This window comes from Balearica regulorum, chromosome 16 (assembly GCF_011004875.1).
Source record: "Balearica regulorum gibbericeps isolate bBalReg1 chromosome 16, bBalReg1.pri, whole genome shotgun sequence".
NCBI classification, from domain to species: domain Eukaryota; kingdom Metazoa; phylum Chordata; class Aves; order Gruiformes; family Gruidae; genus Balearica; species Balearica regulorum.
In genome coordinates this window covers 2,563,792-2,587,027 of record NC_046199.1, presented here as the reverse complement: position 1 = coordinate 2,587,027, position 23,236 = coordinate 2,563,792, and the positions used below count along the sequence as shown (strand labels likewise).

The window sequence follows — 23,236 nt, the reverse complement described above, 5'->3', positions numbered from 1 at the left end:
GTGCCGGACACAGGGGAACACAAGGGCTGGTGGCCCACCAGGGAGATTCAGGCGCTGCCCACCCGACCCAGGCACCCTGCAGATCATGAAAGATGGCCAGGAGCAAGGGGGTCGAACACCGCTAATGTGCCCCAACCATAGAGGTGGGCTGTGACCCAGGCTGTGACACTTGCCCCGGGAGATGGCCAGGTGTGCAGCCGCCTGCGGGCCCCGCTGGGTGCCACAGGGGGAGAAGCATTGCCCCCTCCAGAGCCCTGGCCCCAGGGTGCGCAGCTCCCTCTCGACAGGAGCACCCTCACCACGGGGCTTGAGGGGACGCGGCGTGATGGGAAGCGAAGTGCCAGGACCTGTCTTGTGAAAACAACGACGGCCACCATCCCCATGTTCAACGCCCCCAAGCCACCCACAGCCGCCGGGATGCCCGGCCGACCTCCAACCTGCACAGAGTATCTTCCTCCACAACTGTTAGGAGTGGGCAGGGATGGGGGCTGCAGCGGGCAGCGGACATGCTCTGCCTGTGGGATCCCACGGCTTTTAACAGCTACACGGTGCCCTTCTGCAGCTTTCCTGCCAGACGCACACAGCTCCCACTCCAGGAGTCACGACAGCCAGCTCCTGATAAGGAGCGGGCTATTTCTAGCCACTCAGTGGCCCATAATTCAGAAAAAGCACACAACACTATTATTTAAGACATCATGCCCCACGCCTTGATTCACAGCCTCAGGCCTAGAGCATCAGCAGGGCCCTCGCTCGTCCCTTGGGTTTGGTTCCTCAGCCAGGGAAGGCGGGAAAGGGCCTCACCCTGACACCTACATGTGCAGCCCTGCCGCCGCTCCCTGTGAGGAGGCACCGCGGCCCGCCTGGCCTGTGCTAGCCCCGGGGGTGGGACAGGGGCTCGCTGGGGGTACTCACGTCGTGGAAGATGGGGAGCGGCTGGCGGCGGGGCGCGGGGCCGCGGTCGGCGGAGAGCAGGCACACGGCCAGCAGCTCGGCGCACGCCATCATGGCCCCGCCGGGTGCGGGCGCTGCGGTGCCGTAGGGAGCGCTGCGGTGCCGTAGGGTGCGGTGCCCCGCGGTACGCTGCCGTAGGGAGCGCTACGGTGCCGTAGGGTGCGATGCCGTAGGGTGGGGTGCGGTGCGGTGCGGTGCGGTGCCGTAGGGTGCGATGCCCCGCGGTACGCTGCCGTAGGGCGCAGTACGCTGCCGAACGGAGCGCGACGCGGAGCTGGACTCACCCGAACGGCTCCGCAGCCGCCAGGCAACTTTGCCTCCGCTGAGGTCCCGCCCCAGCGGAGATCCGATTGGCCGCGGCCGGTGATTGGCGTCTCAGGGCCGCGCCTGTCGTTGGCGGAGGGGAGAGGGGCGGGGCGGCGGGGGTCGCTTCCTCGGGGGCGGCGGCCGCTCCTTCCCGTGAGGTGTGGGGCTGCCCCGGGCTGATCCCGCCTGGCGCCGGTGTACCCCGCTGTGCTCCCGCTTCGCTCCAGTGCAGCCTACGGTGGTCCCGGTGCGGCCCTGGGCGGTCACACTGTGGTGGTGTGACCATCCCTGGTTGCCCCAGTTGGTCCCAGTTTGGTCCCAGTGGGGTCCCTGTTGGCCCCAGGGCAGCCCTAGTTGCCCCACTTGGGCCCAGTTTGGCCATGGGTGGTCCCAGTGTGATCACTGTTGGCTCCAGGGTAGCCCAGGTTGCCCCACTTGGGCCCAGTTTGGCCATGGGTGGTCCCAGTGTGATCACTGTTGGCTCCAGGGTAGCCCAGGTTGCCCTAGTTGGTCCCAGTTTGGCAATGGTTGTCCCAGTGTGGATGTTGCTGGCCCCAGGGTAGCCCTGGTTGCCCCAGTGTGGTCCCAGTTTGGCCGTGGGTGATGGTCGCTGTTGGCCGCACGGTAGCCCTGGTTGCCCCGGTTGGTCGCACTGTGACCATGTGTGGTCTCAGTGTGGGTGCAGGTAGCCCCGGTTGCCCCGGTTGGCCCTGGGGTGGCCTGTTTTGGCCACGGGTGGTCCCACTGTGGTTGCGGCTGGCCCTGGGGAGCTCCCCCTGCCACCCAGAGTGGTTTCAGATGACTTGCCGGTGGTGCCAGCTCCTCCGTGCCCGCGGTGCCGGGCAGCCTTTGCTCAGCGCCGCTTCCCTCCGGTGCGGCACGCCGGGCGTGAGGGGCTCGTACCGAGGGCGCTGGCTCCCCAGTACCACCAGCAGATGTGACACCCCTGTCCCACGCCAAGCGGGGGCTGCAGCGGGGGGGACAGGCTGGCTGGGGAGGAGGAGGAGGAGGCAGGAGCTGCCTCCATCCCTGCCCGGCACAGGCACCCGGAGGCCTGCGCATGCGGAGGGGAATAGGACAGACATCCATGTCCGTACCCCCGCCTGTCCTCAAAGGTTTGCGCAAACAAGAAACAGAAGATTAGATAAATAAACTAGATTAAGCCATGCCTGGGCAGAGCTTCAGACTGCGCCCGGGGTACAGACGGTGTGGTGCCTTCCTGGGGTGGTGGGCTTCGTCCCGTCCCTCTCGGAGTATCCCAGGATTTTACTTACAGAACGGGGCACGCACCAGTTTCGCTTGGATGCAAAATCCCAGCCAGGCTTGCCCCCATCTGCACCACCGCTCCCTTCACATGGACCTCTCGAGGCCAACCCGTTTCGCTGAGCTTGGCTTCCCTTAACCCAGGTCTCAAAACCAAGACGCTTCCCTAGCCCAACGTGACAGAGCCGCAGCACGTGTAGTTCACTCGTTCTCCTCCTCCCCCGAGGAAAACCGGCTGCAAGCTGAGCCCGGAGCAGTTGCAAGGATGCATCATAGTTATTTTTACCATCTCCCGGCTGTTCTGGGCGCGTGCAAGGGAAAAGAGGCGGAAAAAGTGCACCTGGGACCTGGCGGGGATATCCAAGGGCTCCGGGGGGGCACGTGCACCCACAGCCCACGCGGCACGGGGCTGTCCCCCGCCCCGGGGAGGCAGAAAGAAGTCCAAGAGCTGGAGCTGTCGAGCATGGCCATCATCAGATCACACCAAAATGGAGGCAGGTACCCCAGAAACAGGCAAGGGGAGGCCCTACGGCAGCGAGGATGGAGGATCACCTCGCCAGGGAGCGTGGGAAGGGGCTGCGGTCACGGCAGGGCTCTGCCGTGGATCAAAGCAAAGCCCTGGGGGGGCCTTTCCGCATTCCCATGGTGCTAAAATCCGTGCTCAGTCCCTGTCGGGGCGCCTCGGGGTCAGCAGGAGTTTCAGCGTGGGAAGGAGCCGCTGGAAAGCGAGGGCGAAGTCCGGGGCAAAACTTCTGCCAGCGGCAGGAGGCAGCGGGTGCCCCCAGCTCCTTCCATGGGCACCTGCAAAGCTTCCAAAGCGTGCCCCGAAAGCCACCAGCAGGGAAGGGGGACACGGCCCTGGCTGGGGGGGGGACACGCCAGGGCTCAGCTCTGCTCCCCAGGTTGGGGGGGCACTACCGGGCAGGAATTAAACGAAGCACCCGCTTCCCAGCGTCACGTGAATAAACAATGCTGCGCTTCACCTCCCTGAGCTGCTTCCTCGCGGAAGGCACACGGGTGGTTTTCAGAAATGGAAATACTGAAGCAGGGGGCGGGAGGCAGAAGCAAGGCAGGCGGCTGGCAGTGCTGGCAGGAGCATGGCATCCCGGGCCAGACGTACCACAGGGACCTAGAGAGACCCCAAAACCCACCCGGGCTCTCCGAGGGCGATTACATTGAAGATATCAATTCTGGCAAGCTTTATGCTGTGTCAGCATCTACTGCTGCCCCCAGTCACTGCCAGCCTGTCCCAGAGCTCATCCCACTCTCAGGCTCTCCAGACTCCTCTGACACCAAACCTCCCGGCGTGGGGACAGGACACCCCACGACTGCCTGGGCTCAGCACCAAGTCCGCATTCGGCACAGCTCGGCCTGTGTATGCCCCCCCGCCCGCTGCAGCGTTTGCTGGTGCCGGTGGAGCCGCCACTGCAGCCCGACGGCACCGGGCACCCCCAGAGCTGGGCGGGCACGGTCCCTGCAGGGTTACTGCCAGGGAGTGGGAGATGGGAGCGAACAGGAGCCAAGGACCCATGGGCCACGCAGGATGTGTGCAGCGTGCCCATCTCCTGCACCGTGCCTGCTTTGCCTGACAAAGAAGAGCATCTCTGGTGCAGACAGCTCATAAAACCCGGCAGCACCTGGGGCCGCTTCCCAAAGCCGCCATGCGCTCTTCGGAAACGAGAGCCATCAGCTCTTTCTCCAGCGATTCAAAATAGCAGGAGGGAAGCCCTTCAGCTGCATCACGAATCACCCCTGGGAGGCAGAGAGGTTATTTTTATGGTGCTCTGGGGGATGCGGTCCTGTTCCTGCCGGGGGGGACACACACGACACTGCTTTCATGGGGACAGGGAGTCCCAAGGGCTCGTCATCCCATGAGGTTCCCATCAGGCGAATGTGATGGTGAACGCCATCAGAGAGGTTCGCCTTTGCCCAGGGGAAAAGGGAAAAGCTGTGCTGCTACCAGGGGATTAGACCGCTGGCGGGAACAGCCCTGCAGAGCTCAGGACATCGGCGTGGGTCCTCTCCCCTCTCCCTGCGCCCGCTGGCTCCCGGGAAAGCCAGTGGCCACTTTCCCCTCTCCAGGGTCTCAGCTCTTCGGGCAGCACCGCGGATCACCAGCACCCTCCACGAAAACGAAACTAAAAGGGGGAGAGAAGGAGGGCCGGATCTTGCTAAGGGGGGGATGAGGATGCACTGGCATGTGGCTGGGTGCCCTGCAGTAAATCCTGACAGCTTCAGCACCTCTGTCACCTCAGGTGACAAACATTGACCCTGTAAAGAAGGAGGCAGCAGGCCGGGGACCAGGGCCATGCCCACCCACCCTGGTCTCCTGCCTCTGGCTCTGTGGGCCAGGAGCCCCGCGGACTGGAGCAGCCAGAGAGCTCGTTCGGTTTAATTGCCTGAAAGAGCCCCGTTTGATGGGGCGACAGCGTGACAGCCACCGGCTCATCCCGCTCAAGCACAGGGCACAGACAGGCCGTGTGTGCCATCGCCCTCCCGGCCGCTGGGTTTTGGGATGGCACGGCCCCACTCCTGAGCCCCGGCCAGTCCCGGGGGCTGCGGGGAAGAGGGCTGGGATGGGGACGGTGGGGGAGCTGGCACCACGGATGGGGCTGAGCCACCCTACGCGCCGCTGTCCACGTGTGTCCTGCAGCAAGAACAATCCTGTGGCAGCACGAGGAACCGAGCACTGCGCTCGGGTGCGGGGATGGAGACACGAGGACAGAGGTGGGAGGCCAGGCAGCGGTGATGGGCTCGCTGTGCCACCCCAGCACCCGCCGGCAGCCCCGGCCCGAACCCGGGCTCCCACCCCCTACAAAAGCTGGTGTGGGAGCAGAGTGAACTTATGCAAGGCAGTCTGGGGTGAAATATTTATCTGGCTGTTTGAAGGAGAAGCAGACAGGAGGCCGGGCAGAACGAGGAGGGGAATGAGCGCACAAACACGGGACAGGAGTGGTACGTCCCTGCCTGCCACTGGAACAGGGGACGTGGCACCCATGGGCCCACTCCAGGCTGCCAGGGGTCCCTGGAGTCTCTGAGCATCCCTCCCCAGGGAGTCCCCAATGTCCCTCACTCCAGAAAGGGAGTCACTCCCCCAGAAAGGGGACGGTGTGCTGCAGAGGGGGTTGGGGCGCTCAGGATCAGGGCTGCAGCCAGCTCATCCCCAGGCAGCAGCGACATGGCGACCTTGAACTTTGGGCCGTGAACTGGTGCTGGCAGCCGCCTTCGGGCAGGATCAAGAGGTGCCAGGGCAAACGGGGGAAGCTGGGAAGTAACTGGGAACACTGGTGTAGTGGATGCACGGGCTGGTTTCACATCGGCCCCACGCTGCCTTCCTCCTCTCCATGCAGGAGCCGCAGCCGCGGGCACCCCTCTGCAAACAGTGCCCCAAAACCAGGGGCAGGCAGAGGAGGGGGAGCTGGATAGGGCCAGGGGCTGCCAAAAGGAGAAGTGACACCACACACCCCCCCCGCCCCAAGCCATCGCCCCGTCCCCCTGGGAACAGACTCTTTGGAGTAGCAGAGGGCGGCAGGATCAGCCCCAGCTCCCATCCCACAGTGTCAGGGGAATAAACCCCCCAGGGACCAAAGCACTTCCTGCAGCCCCAGGCAGTGACATACCTGCTCATGCATTTCAAGTTCAAAATGGAAAAAAAAAAAAACCCCACAAAATAACCCAAAACTCCCTCGGTTTCTCAGGTTTCAACCCCCACCACCCTTAATGCCCCCAGCCGCCTGAGCGCAGCCCTACACCGAAGGGGTCAGTAGAAACCTTTATTAAACACGAAGCTCAGAGGAACACAAGCTTGTTAAAAGGCAGTAAAAGTGAAAGTGCGTCTCCAGCCCGGGCCCTGGGGGCACCAGGACCCCCCTCCCCTCCTCTCCGCCTCCCCCAGCTCCAGTGGGCAAGAGAGGGGGAGACGAGCCGAAAGACTGAACGCCTGCGGCGGGAGGGGAAGAAAAAGCCTGGAGACAGCGTTAGGTCCTCGCCCGCAGAGATGCACCCCCCCAGGACACCCCTGTGTCCCCCCCCCGAGGGGACACGCACACGGTCCCAGGGTCGCCAGCCCCATCCAGCCCCGTCCCCCCTCCCGCAGCCCCCTGCCACCGCGGTGGCCTCGCCAGCAGCCCCGTTTCGGCCACGAGCAAAGCCGGGACGTGCCGGCAAGTCCCCAGCGGGACCCTCCATGTCCCCCCCGGCCAGCACTGTCCCTCCACTCCCTCCTGCCCCCCCCCCCCCGTGTCCCGGGAGAGCTCCCACGCGCCATAAATAATAAATAAATACCCGACACTCAGCTGGGCTGCGGGCAGCCCCCCCCCAGCACAGGGGGAAACAGCCTCGACCCAGTGCCCCCCACATCTCCACCACCCCCTTCCCAGCGTGACGAAACCTCTCGGCACCCCCATTCTGCTGCACAGCCTCCCCCGAACCCCCCCACCAGGAAATTACACACTGTCCCCAGGGGACAATAATAAATTAATCAAATCTATACACAGGACTGCTTAAAGCTCTGTAACGGGCACCTGGGGGGGGCAGGCAGTGGCTCTGCCCTGGGCAGCCCCCCCCCCCCCCCCCCATGATCAGGGCCCTGCAGTGGGTCCCATCTTGGGGCGACCCCCACCCTGGCATCCCCCTCGCTGGGCTGGAGCTGGGGACGCCACCGGCCCCTGCTGGGCTGGGGGGGGGCTGGAGGGATAAGAAGAAAATATTGCAAAAACGGACGGGGAGAGGAGCTGTGGACGCTGCAGCCGGAGGGGCTGCCTGCCCTGCCTGCCCTGCCTGCGAGGGCAGGAGCCCAGGTGTGGGACCCCCCCCCCCCGCCTGGTAGATGCCCCACAAGCATCCGGGCAGAGCCTCAGAAGTCCAAGGGCGTGAAGTCCCCAAAGTCACAGTCAAAGAGCTCGCTGATGCCCTCACCCTCCTCCAGGCCGAAGTGGTAGTCCTGCGCCTGCGGCGGTGACAGGTTGATGAACTCGTCCGTCAAGAAACCAGGAAAATCCTCCCTGCTCTGCTCCAGGAGGGCGTCTATGGAGGCCAGCGGCGAGAGGCTTACCTCCTCCACCGAGCATTTGCCAGGCAGCGCGCTCGTCCCTGGCAGCAGTGTCTCTGCGGGGATGGGAAACAGCCGTAAATCCCACAATACTTGCCAAAAAACCCAAAAAGCAGTTTTTGGCTGTGCAGGAGAACCTGCCTTGCCCCTTCCCCACTTTGCTGAGGTGCCCGAGCATCACCCGGGCATCACCCCAGCTCCTTCTTGCGCCGACAGCAGCGGGGCTCACAGCTGCAAACACAGCGAGAGCCCCCAGCCAAAGTCACCATGCCAGCACCCCTGTCCCCTGCCCCAACTTGTCCCCAGCCCCGGCCGCCCACCTTGCTCTCCAGGCAGCAGCGGCATGTTCACATCCTGGGCGGGATGCAGGAGCGGGGAGGCTCTGGGCTGCGAACGGCCGGGCGACGAGTCCTCTGCGGGGGCTTTGAAGGGGCTCTTGACGGGGCTACAGACCCCCGAGCTGTCCTCGGGGCAGAGGAAGACATCGATGGGGCCCTGAGTGCTTCGCACAGAGACCTGGAAAGCCTGGGGAAAGGGGAGAGGAGTGAGAGGAGGAGGCACAAGGGGGCCCGGGGAGCCTGGGCTGGGCTTTGCCGAGGGCCGTGCAGACATGGGGAGCAGAGGGTGACCCCAGCTCACCTCCGCCGGGTCTGAGACCTGCAGCTGGGTCTCTGGGGGGGCCTTGATAACCATCACCATTTGCTCCGAGGGGTCCACAATGCTGCGGAGATCCTGGCAGGTCACATAGGCTGCGGTGTGACGGGTCAAGGAGCAGACGCAGGGATGCTTTCACACGGCAGCAGGGCAGGCAGCGAAAGGCCCTGCCTGCAACGCAGCTGGGCTCACCTCGGGGCTCGACGGCGTGCCCCCAACCCAGCCAGCCCCATCCCAGCCCCACACCAAAGGATATTGCTGGTTGGCGGGGTCCTCGGTGAGCAGGCGCAGCTGCACTGTGCACGTCTGGATGAGGTCGTCCAGCTGCCGCTCGGCCGCCTGCAGCTCCCGCAGCTCCTTCTCCAGCAGCCGGTGTCGGCCGGGGGCTCCCACGGTGGCCTGGCTGCCCCTGGGGAGCACCGCGGCTGTCAGGAGCCAAACCCCACGGCTCCCTCTGCCCCACGCTGTCCCTGTCCCCATGCAGTGTCCCACCTGGGCCAGGCTAAATCCCACCCCATACCCAGGGAATCAGCCTTGCAGGGAGTTCCCAGGAGGGCACAGCGCTGGAGTCCCCTCCCTGAGCCTGGATGCAGCCCCCCGCTCCCCAGGCTGGCTCGGGGAGCCCAAGGGGGACTTGCAGGGGGACACGGGGATGCCGATGCTTCTCAGGAGCCACCTGCAGTCGAGCACTGCCCTCACCCAGGGCCATGGCCCACGTGAACGGCAAGTCACCACTCGACCCCCAAGCAGATGCTCTGATGACACTGCTCTGAGCTTCTCCATCCCAGCAAGACCCTGTTCCACCCTGAGCCTGGCCCAGGCAGCTCCCCCATCCCGGGGTACAGCCAGCCACAGCCCCACGAGCCCAGCCCAGGGACGTACAGCCACTGGATGTTGTTCTTGGACTTCTTGGTGATGAGCTGGATGCCCTCCAGGACATTGGTGATGTCGTATATGCGCCTCTTCTGCACCTTCAGGACCTCAGCCGCCCAGTTGAGGTCCACCACGCCGTCGGGCGACTGGCTCAGCAGCTCCAGGAAGCGCTTGGTGGTAAGGTTCAGTGAGGTTTCGTAGCGAGACTTCTCTCCAGGAGACTTGGCCCCTGCCAGCCCCAGAGGACAAGCGTGATTTAGCCACAAGGGAAACCCAGCGCTGGAGCTGAGAAGTCCCAAAACACCCCTCCACGCTTGCAGGTGGCTCGTGCACCAGGGCCGGCACCCTGAAACCCATCTGCTTTCTCAGGGCAATGGGACGAGCTCCCCAAATCCTCCACGGGAAGGATGCTGCAGGACCTGGCATGGGCTCTGAGACCCGTGCTGTGGTGACACCAAGGTGCCAGGCAGGGCTCAGGGGGGAGATGACGAAGAGTCCACCTGGGACACTGCAGTGACACCGTGCCGGAGGCTACAGCTCCACCCCACAGCGAGGGACGGAGCCGGTGTGGTGCCCAGCAGACGGTCAGGCACAACTGTGCCACCAGCTCGGGGGACAGCAGCACGGGCTGGAGAGAGCGGCCAGGCAGAGCCCAGCCCCAGGAACAGCCTCTCCAAACCGACACAAAGCGATGGGGAGAAGCTGCCAGGGAGGAGCCCAGAGGCGCAGCCCAGGGCGCGGGCAGCAGAGCGGGGCTGCCGGACCCGCTGCTCCGGGCTGGGCTGGCCGGGCCGGGGGGTGACGGGGGAGCGGGGCCGGTACCTTTAGTGGGGTTCCTGGCCCTGCCCCGGCCCACCGGCAGGCTCTCTGCTATGTACTGGTGATCCGTCTCTAAGTTCAGCTTCCTCTTCACCTGCAAAGGGACGCGGCTCATCAGAGGGACGGCCACCGCCGCGGCCCCACTGCTCCCCCCCCCCCCCCCCAGCGCCGGTGACGGGGGCGGCTGCGAGGGACCCCCCAGGGACCGCAGTACGGCAGGGACGGGGTGACAGCAGCGGCTCCCCGGCTGCCATGCACGCCGGCGGGGACACGGGGGGGGCTGGTCCCGGCGCGGGGGGGCCCCGCCACGCTGTGGGGAGCACCCCAGAGCAGGCGCAGGCTGCAGGAGGGGGGGAGGCAAAGCGCGGCCCAGCGCCCGGGCGTGCGGCTTCCGGAGCGGCGGCTGGGCAAGGGCCGCGCTCGGCAGGTGTGCTGCGTGGCACGGAGCAGCGCGGCGTGGCACAGCACAGCCCGGCCCGGTATATAGCCCGGCTCGACGCGGCCCAGTATTGCGCGACCCGGTACGTAGCACGGGCCCGGTGCATCGCAGGGGCCCGCCGGGTCCCGGGCTCCGCAGCCCCCGCTCCCGCCCCCCCCCCCCCGTCCCGGTCCCGGCGGTTACCGGCGGGCGGCCCAGCGCGGGCCGTCTCGGCGCGGCGCCGGGGCGGGAGGGCTGCGGCGTGGCGAAAAGCAAGAGGTCGGCGTCGGGGTGGCCGCCGCCCGCGGGCTCCTCGGCGGCGGAGACGATGAGGAGGTGCGGGGAGGCGCTGCCCAGCAGCGCCGCCAGCCCCGCCGCGCCGCCCGCCGCCGCCGCCATGGCTCACATGGCCGTCGGGACCGGGGCGGCGGGCGGCGCGGCGGGCAGGGCGCGGGCAGGGGCGCGGCCCATGCCGGGCGCGGGGCCGCTCCGCTCCGCTCGGCTCCGCGCCCGCCGCCGTATTGTTCGGCGCAGCCGGCCCCGCGCGTCTTTGCGCGCCAAATCCTTTTTGCCGCGAAAGCGGCGCGAGCCTCCCCGCCGCCCGCCCATTGGCGGCGGGGGCTCGTGGGCGCCGTTCCATTGGTCGCCGCCGCCGAAGCGACGGGCGGTGCCGCTCGTCTATTGGTCTCGGGCGGCGGCGCCGGACGCGCTGACAGGCGGCCAATCGGCGGCGCCGCGCCGAGGTAGGGGCCAATCGGGGGCAGCTCGGGGACGCGGCGGGGGCGGGGCGGGGCCGGGGGAGCGGCGGGGCCGTGGCGGCCGTCACCCCCCCCCCCCCCGCCGGGGTTCCCGCTCCGGGGCGTTCCCGGGCCGTGCTTTGCCCACCCGGGGCCTTTCTTAAGCTTTTTCCCCTCGGGAAAACCTGGCCGCGCAGCACCGTCACGCACGGAGGGCTCTCTGTGCCCCGGGCTCCGCGTCCTGCCCCGCCGGGGTGACGGGCTTCCGGCTGCGGGCGCAGCTGCTGTCCGGATGGCGGAGGAGGAGGAGGAGGAGGAGGGGGGCGCTGGCCCACACCCACACCCACACCCACGGGCGAAGTTCATCTCGCCCCTCACACACCCCCCCCCCCCCCCCCGCGGACTCTCCCCGCCCGTGGAGCCGGCTGAGATACCGGTGGGCTCGGGGGGTGCCCCCGGACGTGCCCCCGCCCCGGGGGTGCCGGTAACCCCAGCCCAGGCCCGCAGCATCCCCTCGCCGCAGGGCCCGGCCCGGAGGGGTGCGCGGCCGGGCTGGGGTGCAGCAACCCTGGGGCGGGAGCTCCGCTGCCCCGCGGGACGGCGCTGTCCGGGCGGTACCGGGGCTCTCGTCCCACCTTCCCCTCTTGCAAACCTGCCCCGAGGCCGCGGACGAGGCTGTCGGACACGTCTTGGGCCTTTGGGTGCTGATACGGCTCAGAGGGGTCCGGCTCACGCAGAGTGGGTGCTGCAACCTGCCCCGTCCGTTTGCCGGGCGAGTCACGGCATTTTGTGTTTCCAACCACCGACCGGCTGCGGATCGGCTTCTTCAGCACGAGTCGATAACCCCTTGCAGGGCGACACGGAGGAGAAGCTCTGCTAGAAGGAAAATCTGCACTTGGCCGCGCTGGCGGGGGCAGAGGGGGTGGCAGCGGGGGCGCAGAGAGGTGACAGTCCACCCAGGAGACGTGGCACGGGCGGCTCCTGCCACCAGCATCTCCCGCGTGCGGGATGCCGATAACCCTCCTGCTGCGTGAGAAGGCAAAATTAAAAAGGAAAAAAAAAATACATATATCCTTCTAATAAAAAAACCTTGCTTTTCAAGGCTAGGTCTTTCCCAGGGCGCACAGCTGTTGAGGCTCATGGGCAAAGCGTGGGTCTCAGCCAGGCCCCCAAAACCCCTCTGTGCCCCCCCACAAGGTGCAACACGCATCCCGGGGGGACCCCGGGGTCGAGCACGGTGGCCCGCAGCCCCTTGTTGCCGCCGGGCAGGGCTGTGGCCCAGCGCTGGCTCCGTCCCCGCTGCCGACCCCAGCCTGCCTGGGATGCAGGAGACGGGGTGTTTTCTCCCGCAGCGCGTGGGATGCAGGAGGCATTCGCAGCGATGAGCGAACTCCTCTGCTGCGGAGCAGATCCCGACACGCAGTCCCCTGCACTGGCCTAACAGGTTTCAGGCTTTAAAGGATTTTATGCTGGATACTTCGGCAGTGGCCGCAATTCCCCTGCAGGACAGCCAGCACGGAGCGGTGACGTGATTTCCCCGGATCCCTACTACATCCTTAAATACACCAGTAACATACTGCGTGTCCGTGACCAGTCGTATCGCTTCTCCGAACCTCATTTCTTCATCAGCAAAGAGAAATGCTGCCTCGCTTAAAGGAAATTAATACAGTTAATTAACACTTGGCCCTTCTAATATTCAAGGGCCCGCTCTCCGGAGCCCTTGCACCGCAGTATCGTCATTACTGTGAAGCATAAGCAACAGTTAGACCAGATGTTTGCACACAGTTAATGTTTCTTCCATCTGGGGAGGGGGGGAAAAGGCAACCCCAACAGCCGGGCGGGAGCGAATGGCTGGCGGTGCTCTCCCCGTCCCCGGGGAGCCTCGGCCAGGCGCTTCCTGGGGTGACGGCAGGGTTTGGGACACAGCTGCTGCGCCAGCTGCTCCCGCTCTGCTCACAAAGGCTGGGTTCACCCCCCCCCCCCAAATTCACGTGGGAGCCTATTCATGGGGAGCAGGCTGCGCTCTGCCCACCTTTCCCCCGTGCTGCCTCGCCGCGCTGCAACTTCTCCAAGGCTTTTAGTGCTGGCGGCTCTGAGAAAGGGAGGTTGTGAAGATAAATGAAAGGCAAACGCTGGTGGGAGAAGGAAGAGCAGGGGCTGTTCTCGCACGCTGCGCGAGAGGGAAAGCAGATGAATCCCATCTCCCGCACAGCTGCAGCCTCCCCCCAGCCTCGCCAGCCCTGCTAAGGAGCGGAGACGTGCTCTCACGATTAGCTGTCTGGCGGGTGCTGCGCAAAGATAAAGTCCTGTCTCTGGCCCCACTTGGTCACGGAGAGGATCAGGAAGGCTATTCGTACGCTTTGTACCCCGGCTGGATTTGCCCCGCAGCAGTCAACGGGTTCGGGTGGGTTTCAGCTGCCTTGCGCAGGGGGACAGACTGGGGCGAGGGGTCTGCTGGTCCCTGCGCTGAAGGAAAAGCACAGAGCGGGGCCGGTATCTACGCTGCAAAATCATCTCCTGGCAGTGGGAGCAGGCAGGAGGCGAGCTGGCAGGAGACAAACCTGCATCCCTGTCCTCAGTTAACCTTAGTGTGTAGGTGTCCCAGAAGCACAATTACTGTCCTTGTCAGCCGTAGCGTGTCCTGCCTTCAGCAGTTCCCGTACGGACTGCGCTGAGCTCTCGCACTGGAATGACCGCGTCGTGCTTTGGTTCAGATGACGGCGAGCCGACGGCACGGCACGCTCGTACAGCCAGAGGACCCGCGGAGGGGACAGGCAGCTGGGGAAAGCCCAGAGCCCCGTAGTCCTGCTCTCCTGACCTTACTGCCCTCCACCTCCGTCACCTTAGCCATCGCCTCTTGGGAACTGAAGCGATTTTCTGACAGCGCAAATAGAATAACGAAAGCTCGCTTGCAGCAGCAGAACATCACTGACTTAGGTGTCTTCTCTCAAATCCCAGCCCCAAAACCACTGCGTTTGACAAGGCTTTTGGACTTCCTTCACTCAAGGCCTGTGGAGGAATGGAGAGGCTGAAGGGTTTCTCTCCTTGCACAGCGGTGCGTTGTGCAAATAGCCTGGGTCTCATCAAGGGGTACATTCGGGACTAAACCCCTTGACGTTGTCTTCTGTGCTTTAGCTTTTACCTGGACTTAGTAACTGCAGCCAGTCCAAGTTCACTTCCCAGCAGGTCATTGGCACTGTGAACCCAACAGGCAGGTAAAGTGTCAGAGCCAAACCTGTAGCTCACTCGGAGCTTCACTTGGAACAGAAGGACGACTCGGGTACAGCACGATGCTTTGAGAGGGGAAAAAGCCCCACTTTAAGATAGGACAGACATCAGTTTGGAGGTGGTAATTTGGCTTCTCCTGGGCCCGGGCTGGACACTCCAGTACTGCAGCAGCTACAAAGCAGGAGGTTTTGTCTTACAGCTACTCAGCGCTCCCCTCGCAGAGGGACCCTCTTCTGCTTGGGATCAGGACCACCATAAGGAGATCCTCACACAGGAGCCACTTGATCTGCACTACCACAGCTCTTACCTCTACAGCATATTCTCTCAGTAGCTCCCAACCTGGAAGAGGCAGCAAAATCATCTATATACATTCTTGTTTTGTCTATTTGTATATGTCCTCATTTCGTTTAGCTAACAGGCAAAGCAGGTTCAGACTCGTGTCCGGTGCCTCGTACCTGCGCCCTGCTCCGGCAGATGGTCCTGCCGCGGGCTGTCTGCCCTAGAGAGGAGCATTTGGGCCAGGACCAGGCACACAGACTGAAGCCAGGACTCCACACACGAGCAGGGCAGTCAGCGACAGAGCTTCCTCCAGCTGACTTCTCTTCGAACAGTTGCGTGCTCTCTGCAACCACTCGCCTGCCTTCCTGGCAGACTGCAAGGCACCGAGGAGCAGTCTGCCCTGTAACTGTGTCACCCCAAGAATTCTCAGTGGGACAGATGGACTCTTTGCTAGCTGCAATGCAAGAGCCGGTCATGCTTTCCCATTTACACTGCGTTCGTATGTGCTACAAACCTCCCCAGTTTGACTCGCTTGGTTTGAAGATACGGCCATGCTAAGCGATCCAAACAGCTACTGCATAGGAAAGTTAATGCTTAAAAAAACCCAAACCCCCAAAAACCAACATAAAAAGGACGACAGCCACCGCAGTTTGCCGTTGCAGCTAGGATCCTTACCCGAGCTGGCCAATGCTGCAGTAGTTAAATCTGGTGGTGCAGTCAAAGCAGCACCGGCTATTGCCGCCACGCTGGTAACACGACAGCACGACCGATGCCAAAAATGCACTCTCTGCATGACTTCTCCACATATAGGACTAGTAACACGCAATAATTAAGCATTGCTTTATATATTTTAGCTTAATAATGATGACAGTAAAAAAAAGACAAAAAAATTAGTTTTTTATTATGATTAGAGAAAGCACAATATTACCATATTCAAAGACTGATTATACAGAAATAATCCGCAAACGGGTTTCGCAGAAAGTCTTGGATTGATGTACTACACTGACTGCACAAGAAGTCAGTTCATAGTGGACAGAGCTACTTCTACGCTCTCTGCCCCCTCTTTCCCATGTTTTAAAACCAAAAACTGAGATATTCCTACAAGCATTCTGATCAGCATAATTACAAGTTACCTGAGTTTATGTTCTTAACTTTATTCTACGCTGTCAGAAAATCAGGGCCTGGCTTACACAGCAATTATGAACACAAAATATATACCAAAAGCAGAGGTAATAAAACTTGTATTCTAGAGCATTTGTTTTCCCCTCTCCTCATCACCAGTCTCATAAGGAAACGAGACAGATGCAAATTCTTCTAAGTAAAGAAAAAAAGTCACCTCCTCCAGCAATCTGGTATGAACACACAGGTTGAAAATTCAAGATTAGCACCCCTAAAATATTAACAGTGGCAGACAGGCATTACACTGGATAGCACTACGCCTTATTTTCTCTCCTCCCTTATCTGCTGGATTTCAAAACCAGCATCAGAAAACCGAACACATTCTGCTCAGGTTGGCATGAGCCAGGAAGACAAACACAACCTGACAAATAGGAAGCAGGATGGGGCTCGGGATATCATCCAAAGGTCGTATTTGTGCTGATGCAGCGAAAATGAGTTTGAGTCACAGCGGTTTCTCCTGTGTGAGGGTTTCTGCATGGGGTTCTGGTTATTCCACTAGCACCAGCCGTGGATGGCTCCCGTCTGGATGCAGAGCTTCACATGCACGGAGGGTCCCTGCGGACACTTCCGGAGCCAGAGACCATCCCTGCTCTTCTACCCTCCACCCAGGTCGGTTTAAAGCAGAGCTTGAACTACTCTACCAGGGCAAGAAAGTCTCGCAGCACCAATATTAAAGCTCTCCTGCAGCCTCTCCCTCCTGACCCAGCTGTCCAGAGCAGGGGTGGTTATTGCCCAGACACGCGGACGGTGACCGGGACAAGGCATGCCGACACGCTGCGAACACAGGTTCACACCTTACAGCAGCCGCAACCTCCGTAAGCGCTCCTCTGTGGCACTAATTGGACCAGCAAAAGTTTTTCTTTCAGAAATATCCTCCCCTCAACTGAAAGGATCAAACACAGTACAGAAAACCTCACCTAAACCAAATGTCATGCACCCCATTTAATTTTCACCTATGTTAAATAATGTAATTGTCCCGGAAACGGTTCTGCAGCAATCCAGAGAGCCAGCACTAGCATACAAGCTGTCCTCCAAAGCACAGTGGGTATGCTAGGGCAGCATGCAGCGGCAGTAAATAACCCTGAGGTTGCTTTGTTCCTTCATAAAATAAATGATTAATAGCTCAGTATAGTCAGTCTGCTATTCAAGGCTTGCTGAAAACTTTTTGATCAGTTTGATTCATTAACCTTTAAAACTGCCTCTAAAAGAGGCTTAAAATCTGAAGGAGAAGCATTGTTTTAAAAAGTACACTTCAATTTTATCCAGAAATCCTAATTTTTGATGAACTGAGCTAAGCATTGAGACACTCGGCTCCTCTGTAGAGGCACTCAGCACCTCACAGTCAGGTGCCGAGGAAGAAATAACAAGGTAAAATAAAGTTGATGTAGGCAAACAAAAGCATGCTCATCTTTACATTCAAAACCAATCAGGGCTGGGGGGAGAAAATGGCACTTCTTTGTGATTCTTAAGCATTTGGCCGATTCGCAGGTGGCTTCCCAACTGTCTCTTTATTTCTTCTGGTTTTAATGCTAATAAAAAAGGAACACAAACAGGGGACTCAATTCCCCACACAATGCGCTGGGGGAGGGCAGGGAGTGTAACTTATGTATCTGAAAAGTCTGACTCAGACAAATTACTTCTAGTTCACTTCCTTACTACACGCCAGCATTGTTCCAACACCTCAGGAGCATAAGGGGGTTCATCCCCAGCTATCTGGTCACAGAAACAGCAATGCGGACTAATGCCGTTAAAGAGCTGTTCCAATTACTTCCCTGGGGAAAGAAGTGACTTGCAGCTTAACGTCCTGCCCCAACGCAGCAGGAAAACCAACCGTCCGCAAATGCCCGGCTAGTGGCTGCTGCTATACGGGACCCGCTCCTGGGATGAGCTGCAGTTTGTCTTCCAGGGATGGCAGCTGGTTCCTGGATCAGAAGTACAGATGGTTGGAGGCTCAGGCACGGTTTGCTTTGAAAGTGAGGTTGGTGACAGATTCCCAAAAGAAAAAGGGCGTTTGGAACCAAGGACGACTGATGGCCGCTGCTGCCAGGTTGATACTAAAACCTGCTACTGGCTCATTTTTGCCATCTAGAGAGGACAGTGATACTACAGTAGTGTAAAAAGGACAGGACAGGTCGCTTGTCCTTCGCAAGGCCAGAGAAGCGCTGCACAAGCAGCCACATGGCTGCAGTGGCAGAGCTACTATCAGAAGAAAATGATTTAACCTCTAAGGGAATCACAAGCCTTTCTCAGAGAAAGGAATGCCAGCTGTAAGTTAAAAAGTTTAAAAACTTCTTATAGACACACGGCTCACACAAACAGCCTGCACCACCTTTTGCTACAATAATTATACATGGGCAAGGAGTTGCAAGTCTAATAGTTCTAGGGAGAAATTCTCGAGCCATGGCTGTCAGGTTCTGGAAGGCTTTTCTGAAATCCCATCAAAGCTTGTAGGAATTCAGCAATATTAGCAGAATATTAACATTCTTATTTGGAACAACATTGAGGCTTCTGACATAAAAATAAGAGTGCTGCACTTGTGCTGCTTCAGATATCCAGCAGCGGTACAAATAAAGACATGATGTTTATGAAGAAATCAGACCTCACCTGTAGCTTCAGTGCTTTTTTTCTGTACTTGAATCTTTACACTTATCTAGACCAAACAAAATATTTAACTACAAAGAAACAAAACCAATTCCTAACTTCTGCAGCTTTCCTGGGGTCTATCTAATTAAATAGTGATTGATGGTCAAATTCAAGTATTCATTACAGACTGTAATAGCAGGTGAAGTTGAAAGCTGAAGGCACCCTGGACAGTTATTAATGCACAGCAGCATCTTGTCTTTTGGGCACCAAAGATGGGTATGTCACGGATTTGCGTGGGATAAAGAAGAAGCAGCTTCCATGTCTACACTGTAAGAGATGAACGGCGTGAGACTTGGCGTTAGATTCAGTTCAAGAGCCAGAAGACTGTTCCTGCTCCACCTGAGCCACTCAGGACACGGTCCAATCCCAAACATGACAGCACCAGGCAGACTACGGGGAGGGGAACATTTCACTCTCCCTCTTGCTGACACAGAGAGTGGAAAAGCAAAGAGCAAAGCAATGCTCAGAATACGGTAACAGTAATAAAAGAGCTTAGGAAGACAAGGAAAAATGACTTAAATAAAAATTGGTAATTTTTGTTCTACTCAGAAGCTACCTGAACTTAAATGTACAGCTTCTGTCATACTATTAAATACGAGAAATTGCTAGAGCCTGGAGCGTAAAGAGACTGCAAGAGACGCTGAAGAGCAGCATCAGTAGGATTATTAAATGACACAGTCAGGTCAAGACGGAAAAGCAGATGGGTACAGGGAGAGCAAACAAAGCCAAAAAGAAAGGGTTAGCGCAGGGAACTTAATGACTGTCTTGCGAATATCACCACATAAACCCAGTGTGTCAGGAATTATTTTAATGTACATCATTAAGTGAATGGCATAGTGTTATATGACAGTGTAAGTGCTTTGCACTAGTAACAGTTTAATTTTATTAATTTTAAACCAGTTTTCGTTCTTTCTCAGCTATCTAGTCAGTCTTCTGTTAAAGCCCAGCACGTGCTGCGCTATTCCTGGGGCTTAGCAGCGTATTTTTAAGAGTACGATTCACTTGTATGTTCATCCATGGCCTCAACCTGGCTCAGCAACAAGCCCACATAGACTACCAGTATATTCAAGATTCTGGACCTAAGAGAAACTCGTGTCACCAAAATAAAAGTGCTTGTTAAAAGTGTTGCTCACTTCTATGTATACAGTACCCAGCGTGATATCTGAGGGCGTGCAACATGCCTCAGCCTGTTTTCAAAGGAGTCTAAGTTGCATAACTGTTTTTGGTATTTAGTTCAAGCAGCTTTTAAAAACTTTACAAATAAGTTTAAAATAATTACAGGGTATTAATTAGTGCACTCTGCAGAGGGACAGATTCAGCCCAAGTGCATGAAAGAAACCGAGTAAAAATATTCCTACCAAGCCTGATTTACCGGGCTTCTACCAGACAATCTCAACAGTTTTATTCTCAAACATCTTATTGTCTCCCTGAGGGAAAACTGCAGAGAAACTCTCTTAAGGAGCACACAACTGTCCTTGTAATAGTTTAAACAAGATTTCCAGTCGTCCACAGAAATCAAGAAAAATATGTCCCTGCTTTCAGACCTGAGCAGGTCCCTCAGTCCCATCACACTACGGTGAGCACAGCAGCACAGAAAAACGCTTCTGTCTTGTGAGCATTCAGACAATCCCTAGAACATTTTTTTTTCATGATTAGACGTACTCCCCACTTACTGTCAGGCTGTCATTTTATATTTAGTTCCTTTAAAAAATAAAACCACATACTTCTAGGGAAAATAAGGCCTCTTTTAAAAAAAAGACTTATTCTAACTCAAGATTCCCCCCAGGCATTTTACGCTCACTGAGGACTCCAACAAGTTTCTGTGGGGTGTTTACTTGCTCTAAACAAAGCCAAGAGAAGACTAATCAGAGCATTTTTGGCCAGGACACAAGAAGCAACCGTACTTGATAGATGTTAATTTAAAAAAATCATCGGTCAAGAGCAACAGAATCACCTTTTCCCTTAGCTGCTGGAAGGTGTTCCCATTCAAAGGCGTTTTACTTGCTGTCTGTCCTTCTGTTATAAATGAGAAAGTCAGAAATGTCATGCCATACGTTACTGTCATCATACAGGTAGGTCATGGAGGACTGCAGAGAAGGCTGCAGGGTTTGCCGGTGGTATTCAAAGAGCCAGAGAACTGTTCCCCATATCAGAGCAGCGACAAGTGGAAAGGGATCCTGCTTTGGCTGTGGGACATAGCCCTTTTCCACTGCCAGCCGAGACAAGCCGAACAGGATACGAGACAGCAGGTACATAATAATCTGCACAAAGAGAAAACCCAAAGAACATTAGGTAAATAACCTGAGCAGATACACTAGGCAGGTTAAACGATTTAGAAGCGATCAGCTAGGCAAGAGGAGTGGAAGCAATTTACCCGGCTTCACAGCAAACAGGCTGTAGGCTCACATACCAAGCAGTCTTTATAACTGGAGATGTTTGTGCCTTCCCTATGTCCTCAAAGTCCTACTTCTCTGCTGGTGCTCTAATTTAGTAATCAACAAGTTACACTTGATGCAACATAGCTTTGCAGTTGCATAACTTTCATCTTTGCTCAATTAATGCTACCTCAGATGCTGCTGCTGACAGAATAGTCACGGAGCAGCCCTGCTAACCTGCCAAGCTGATACAAACTGAGTAGTCTGGACACATCCTAAAACCAGACTGAAAGTACGCTCTTGCAGGGGATTGCATAAGTAAAACACTTTTCATTAATGTGCATCTGTTCTATTGACTGATTAATCTGTGACTGAGTGCTAACAACCAAACTTCTCCCAAGCTGCTTTTTCAGTTTAACCGGTTTAGCTAAGCGTAACTCGGTAACTGATTGTGCCTCACACTCAACGTCCAAGCTACAGGGTTTGGCCCTGCAAGTGGGCAGACTAGGAGCGCACGCAGCAGTTACCACAGCTGGGGTAACCCAACGGCTTCGGATTGCGTGACTGCCTGCCTTCCTAGGTATACAAGTGCAGCTCTGGAAGTAAACTTGGGCTTTTAGCCCTCAAACTGCACACACCGTTCACAGAGGCACACAATTTGAGCGCAGCGCAGCCAAAACCAGAACTTGTGCAAAGAGAAATATAATAAAAGAGAAACGGTACGTTGTAAGAAGCACCAGAAACGTGCCAGGCTATACCAACTCCTGGCACATGGTCATCCATCTGCTGGGGTTTTTTTTGTCAAGGAAACTTTCAACAAATGCATTTACCTGGCTGTTGATGGCATTGTTCTCACCGAACACTAGCCAACCTCCAATGCAGGCTGCAAAGAAAGAATGAAATGGAATTTTTTTCCCCTGTAGTTGGGACTGCAACGCCATCAGCCCCTTGTAGGTGAACACAAAATACGCCAAGTTCCGGGAATGAGTGTACGTAGCCTGAGCAATCGATTTCAATTTCTCTCTTAAACTGAAGAAAAGAAACAGACAATTAGAAGAGCAAGAAGGCAGGACCACTGACTCAGCCTGGACACTATGCCCCTCTGGCCGACCCGTCTAGACTGACAGCTCGGCTACCCCGCAGAACATCAACTTTGTGAGGGAAGAGAAATCCCTTCACCCCCGGCTCACTCATCAGAACACAGTCAACATCTCTCCTTAGACTGTGGACTGTGCTTTTGTCTAATTCTATGAATAGTCAAGGAGCTTTTTATTTTTTTGATTGTTTCTTATTTTTTTGCCTAAGTGCAAACCCCTGGCATAAGCAGGGAGAGCCACAAGGTGCACTGCTACAGCTTGGCTTCCCGTATTTGAATGGAGAGCAGAGCGCAGCAGTTTGCATCTGCTAATTTCTCCCCTGCTCACTGGTTCTCATCAACCATTGCACAAGTGGCTGACCCAACGGGTATGTAGATCTGTGTAGGTGTGTGCATACGAGTTGTCCCATGTCGCTATCCGAACGACGGGCTATGACCATGGCTCACACACCTGTCTGCTTTTTAAGCCCTCTGGAAACATGAAAGATTGAACGCTTGAACGAAAGCATTCTGAGCAATAACAAACGCAGAACTAGGGTTCATACCTTCCACTCTTGAACAGGAAAGTCATCACCAGGGCATGTGGGGCACGAATTTTTGCTCCATAACTGCAAAAGCGAATAGGTGTTTCAGACTTTTTGTATTACACTATCAAATGACTGTATCCCTATTATGCTACTTAAGCAACTACATCCTACTCTTAAGCCAGCCCAGGGGCAGCAGCGGCCGCCCAAACCAGGAGCCCAGGCCACAGGCTTACGAGAAGGTGCACCCCAATAAGCCAGGCCCAAAGGGGACGCCAAAACCGGTTAAAACCCTCTTAGCGGCGAGAGGCACGGAAAGGCCTCTCCCGAACCTCTACCACGACAGCCCCGGCCTCCTTACGGGCCAGGAGGGCACACGGCGGCCTCCCCGCGGCCCTCGGGGCGGCTGGGCCCCGACGGAACCGAGACACCCCACCACACACGCCCCCCCCCCTCCCCAGGCCCAGAGCCCCATCCCTCCCCTCGGCCGCACCGGCCGCACTCACACAGCCCCGTTGCGAAAGCCCTTGAGGACGGCGAGCGCGGCATGGTAGCGGCGCTGCTGCAGGAGGGCGTTGGCGGCGCGGAGCAGGGCGCGGAGCGCGTCCCTACCGCCGGCCATGGCGCACCGCCCGCGGGACCGGCCCCGGGTGCCGGCAGCGCACGCTTCCGGGGGTGGGGCTCCGTCCGCCACGTGCATAGGCCCTTTCAGCTGTCCATCGACGCTCTTGGCCAATAGATGGCGCCATCTTAACGGCTCATAGGTGGGGAGCATCTGTGCTGCAGCCAATAGGGGACCCGCGGAGCGTCCCGCCCACTCCCTCCCGCTGAGGGCGGTGCC

General features: G+C 58.3%; 3 protein-coding genes across 5 annotated transcripts in view; all 3 read right to left on the bottom strand.

Moving 5' to 3' along the window:
* NECAB3 (N-terminal EF-hand calcium binding protein 3) overlaps positions 1-1,272 on the bottom strand; it is a 28,683-nt gene extending 27,411 nt beyond the window's left edge. The window contains exons 1-2 of one of the 2 annotated variants that reach the window (XM_075768541.1): positions 1,162-1,191; positions 913-1,041 (exon numbers count right to left, since the gene is read on the bottom strand). In XM_075768541.1, coding sequence (XP_075624656.1) covers positions 913-1,005 — 93 coding nt within the window. In that variant the 5' untranslated portion in view covers positions 1,006-1,041; positions 1,162-1,191. Of the gene's footprint in view, positions 1-912 lie in introns of both variants that reach the window. The other variant, XM_075768540.1, reaches the window with a different exon arrangement.
* PXMP4 (peroxisomal membrane protein 4) overlaps positions 1-23,185 on the bottom strand; it is a 78,204-nt gene extending 55,019 nt beyond the window's left edge. The window contains exons 1-4 of one of the 2 annotated variants that reach the window (XR_012838025.1): positions 22,902-23,185; positions 22,417-22,479; positions 21,606-21,804; positions 19,500-20,661 (exon numbers count right to left, since the gene is read on the bottom strand). Coding sequence is in view for 1 of the 2 variants with exons in the window: in XM_075768543.1 (XP_075624658.1) it covers positions 20,398-20,661; positions 21,606-21,804; positions 22,417-22,479; positions 22,902-23,170 (795 nt within the window). In the remaining variant the exon portion in view is untranslated. Of the gene's footprint in view, positions 1-19,193; positions 20,662-21,605; positions 21,805-22,416; positions 22,480-22,901 lie in introns of those variants that run through there. The other variant, XM_075768543.1, reaches the window with a different exon arrangement.
* E2F1 (E2F transcription factor 1) lies at positions 6,280-10,911 on the bottom strand. The gene is made up of 7 exons (XM_075768538.1): positions 10,539-10,911; positions 9,920-10,010; positions 9,107-9,326; positions 8,481-8,633; positions 8,210-8,324; positions 7,891-8,095; positions 6,280-7,626 (listed from the first exon to the last, which is right to left on the bottom strand). Exons 1-7 carry the CDS (start codon positions 10,731-10,733, stop codon positions 7,376-7,378), a joined length of 1,230 nt encoding a protein of 409 aa, XP_075624653.1. The 5' UTR covers positions 10,734-10,911; the 3' UTR covers positions 6,280-7,375.
* Positions 23,186-23,236: the final 51 nt, after the last annotated feature.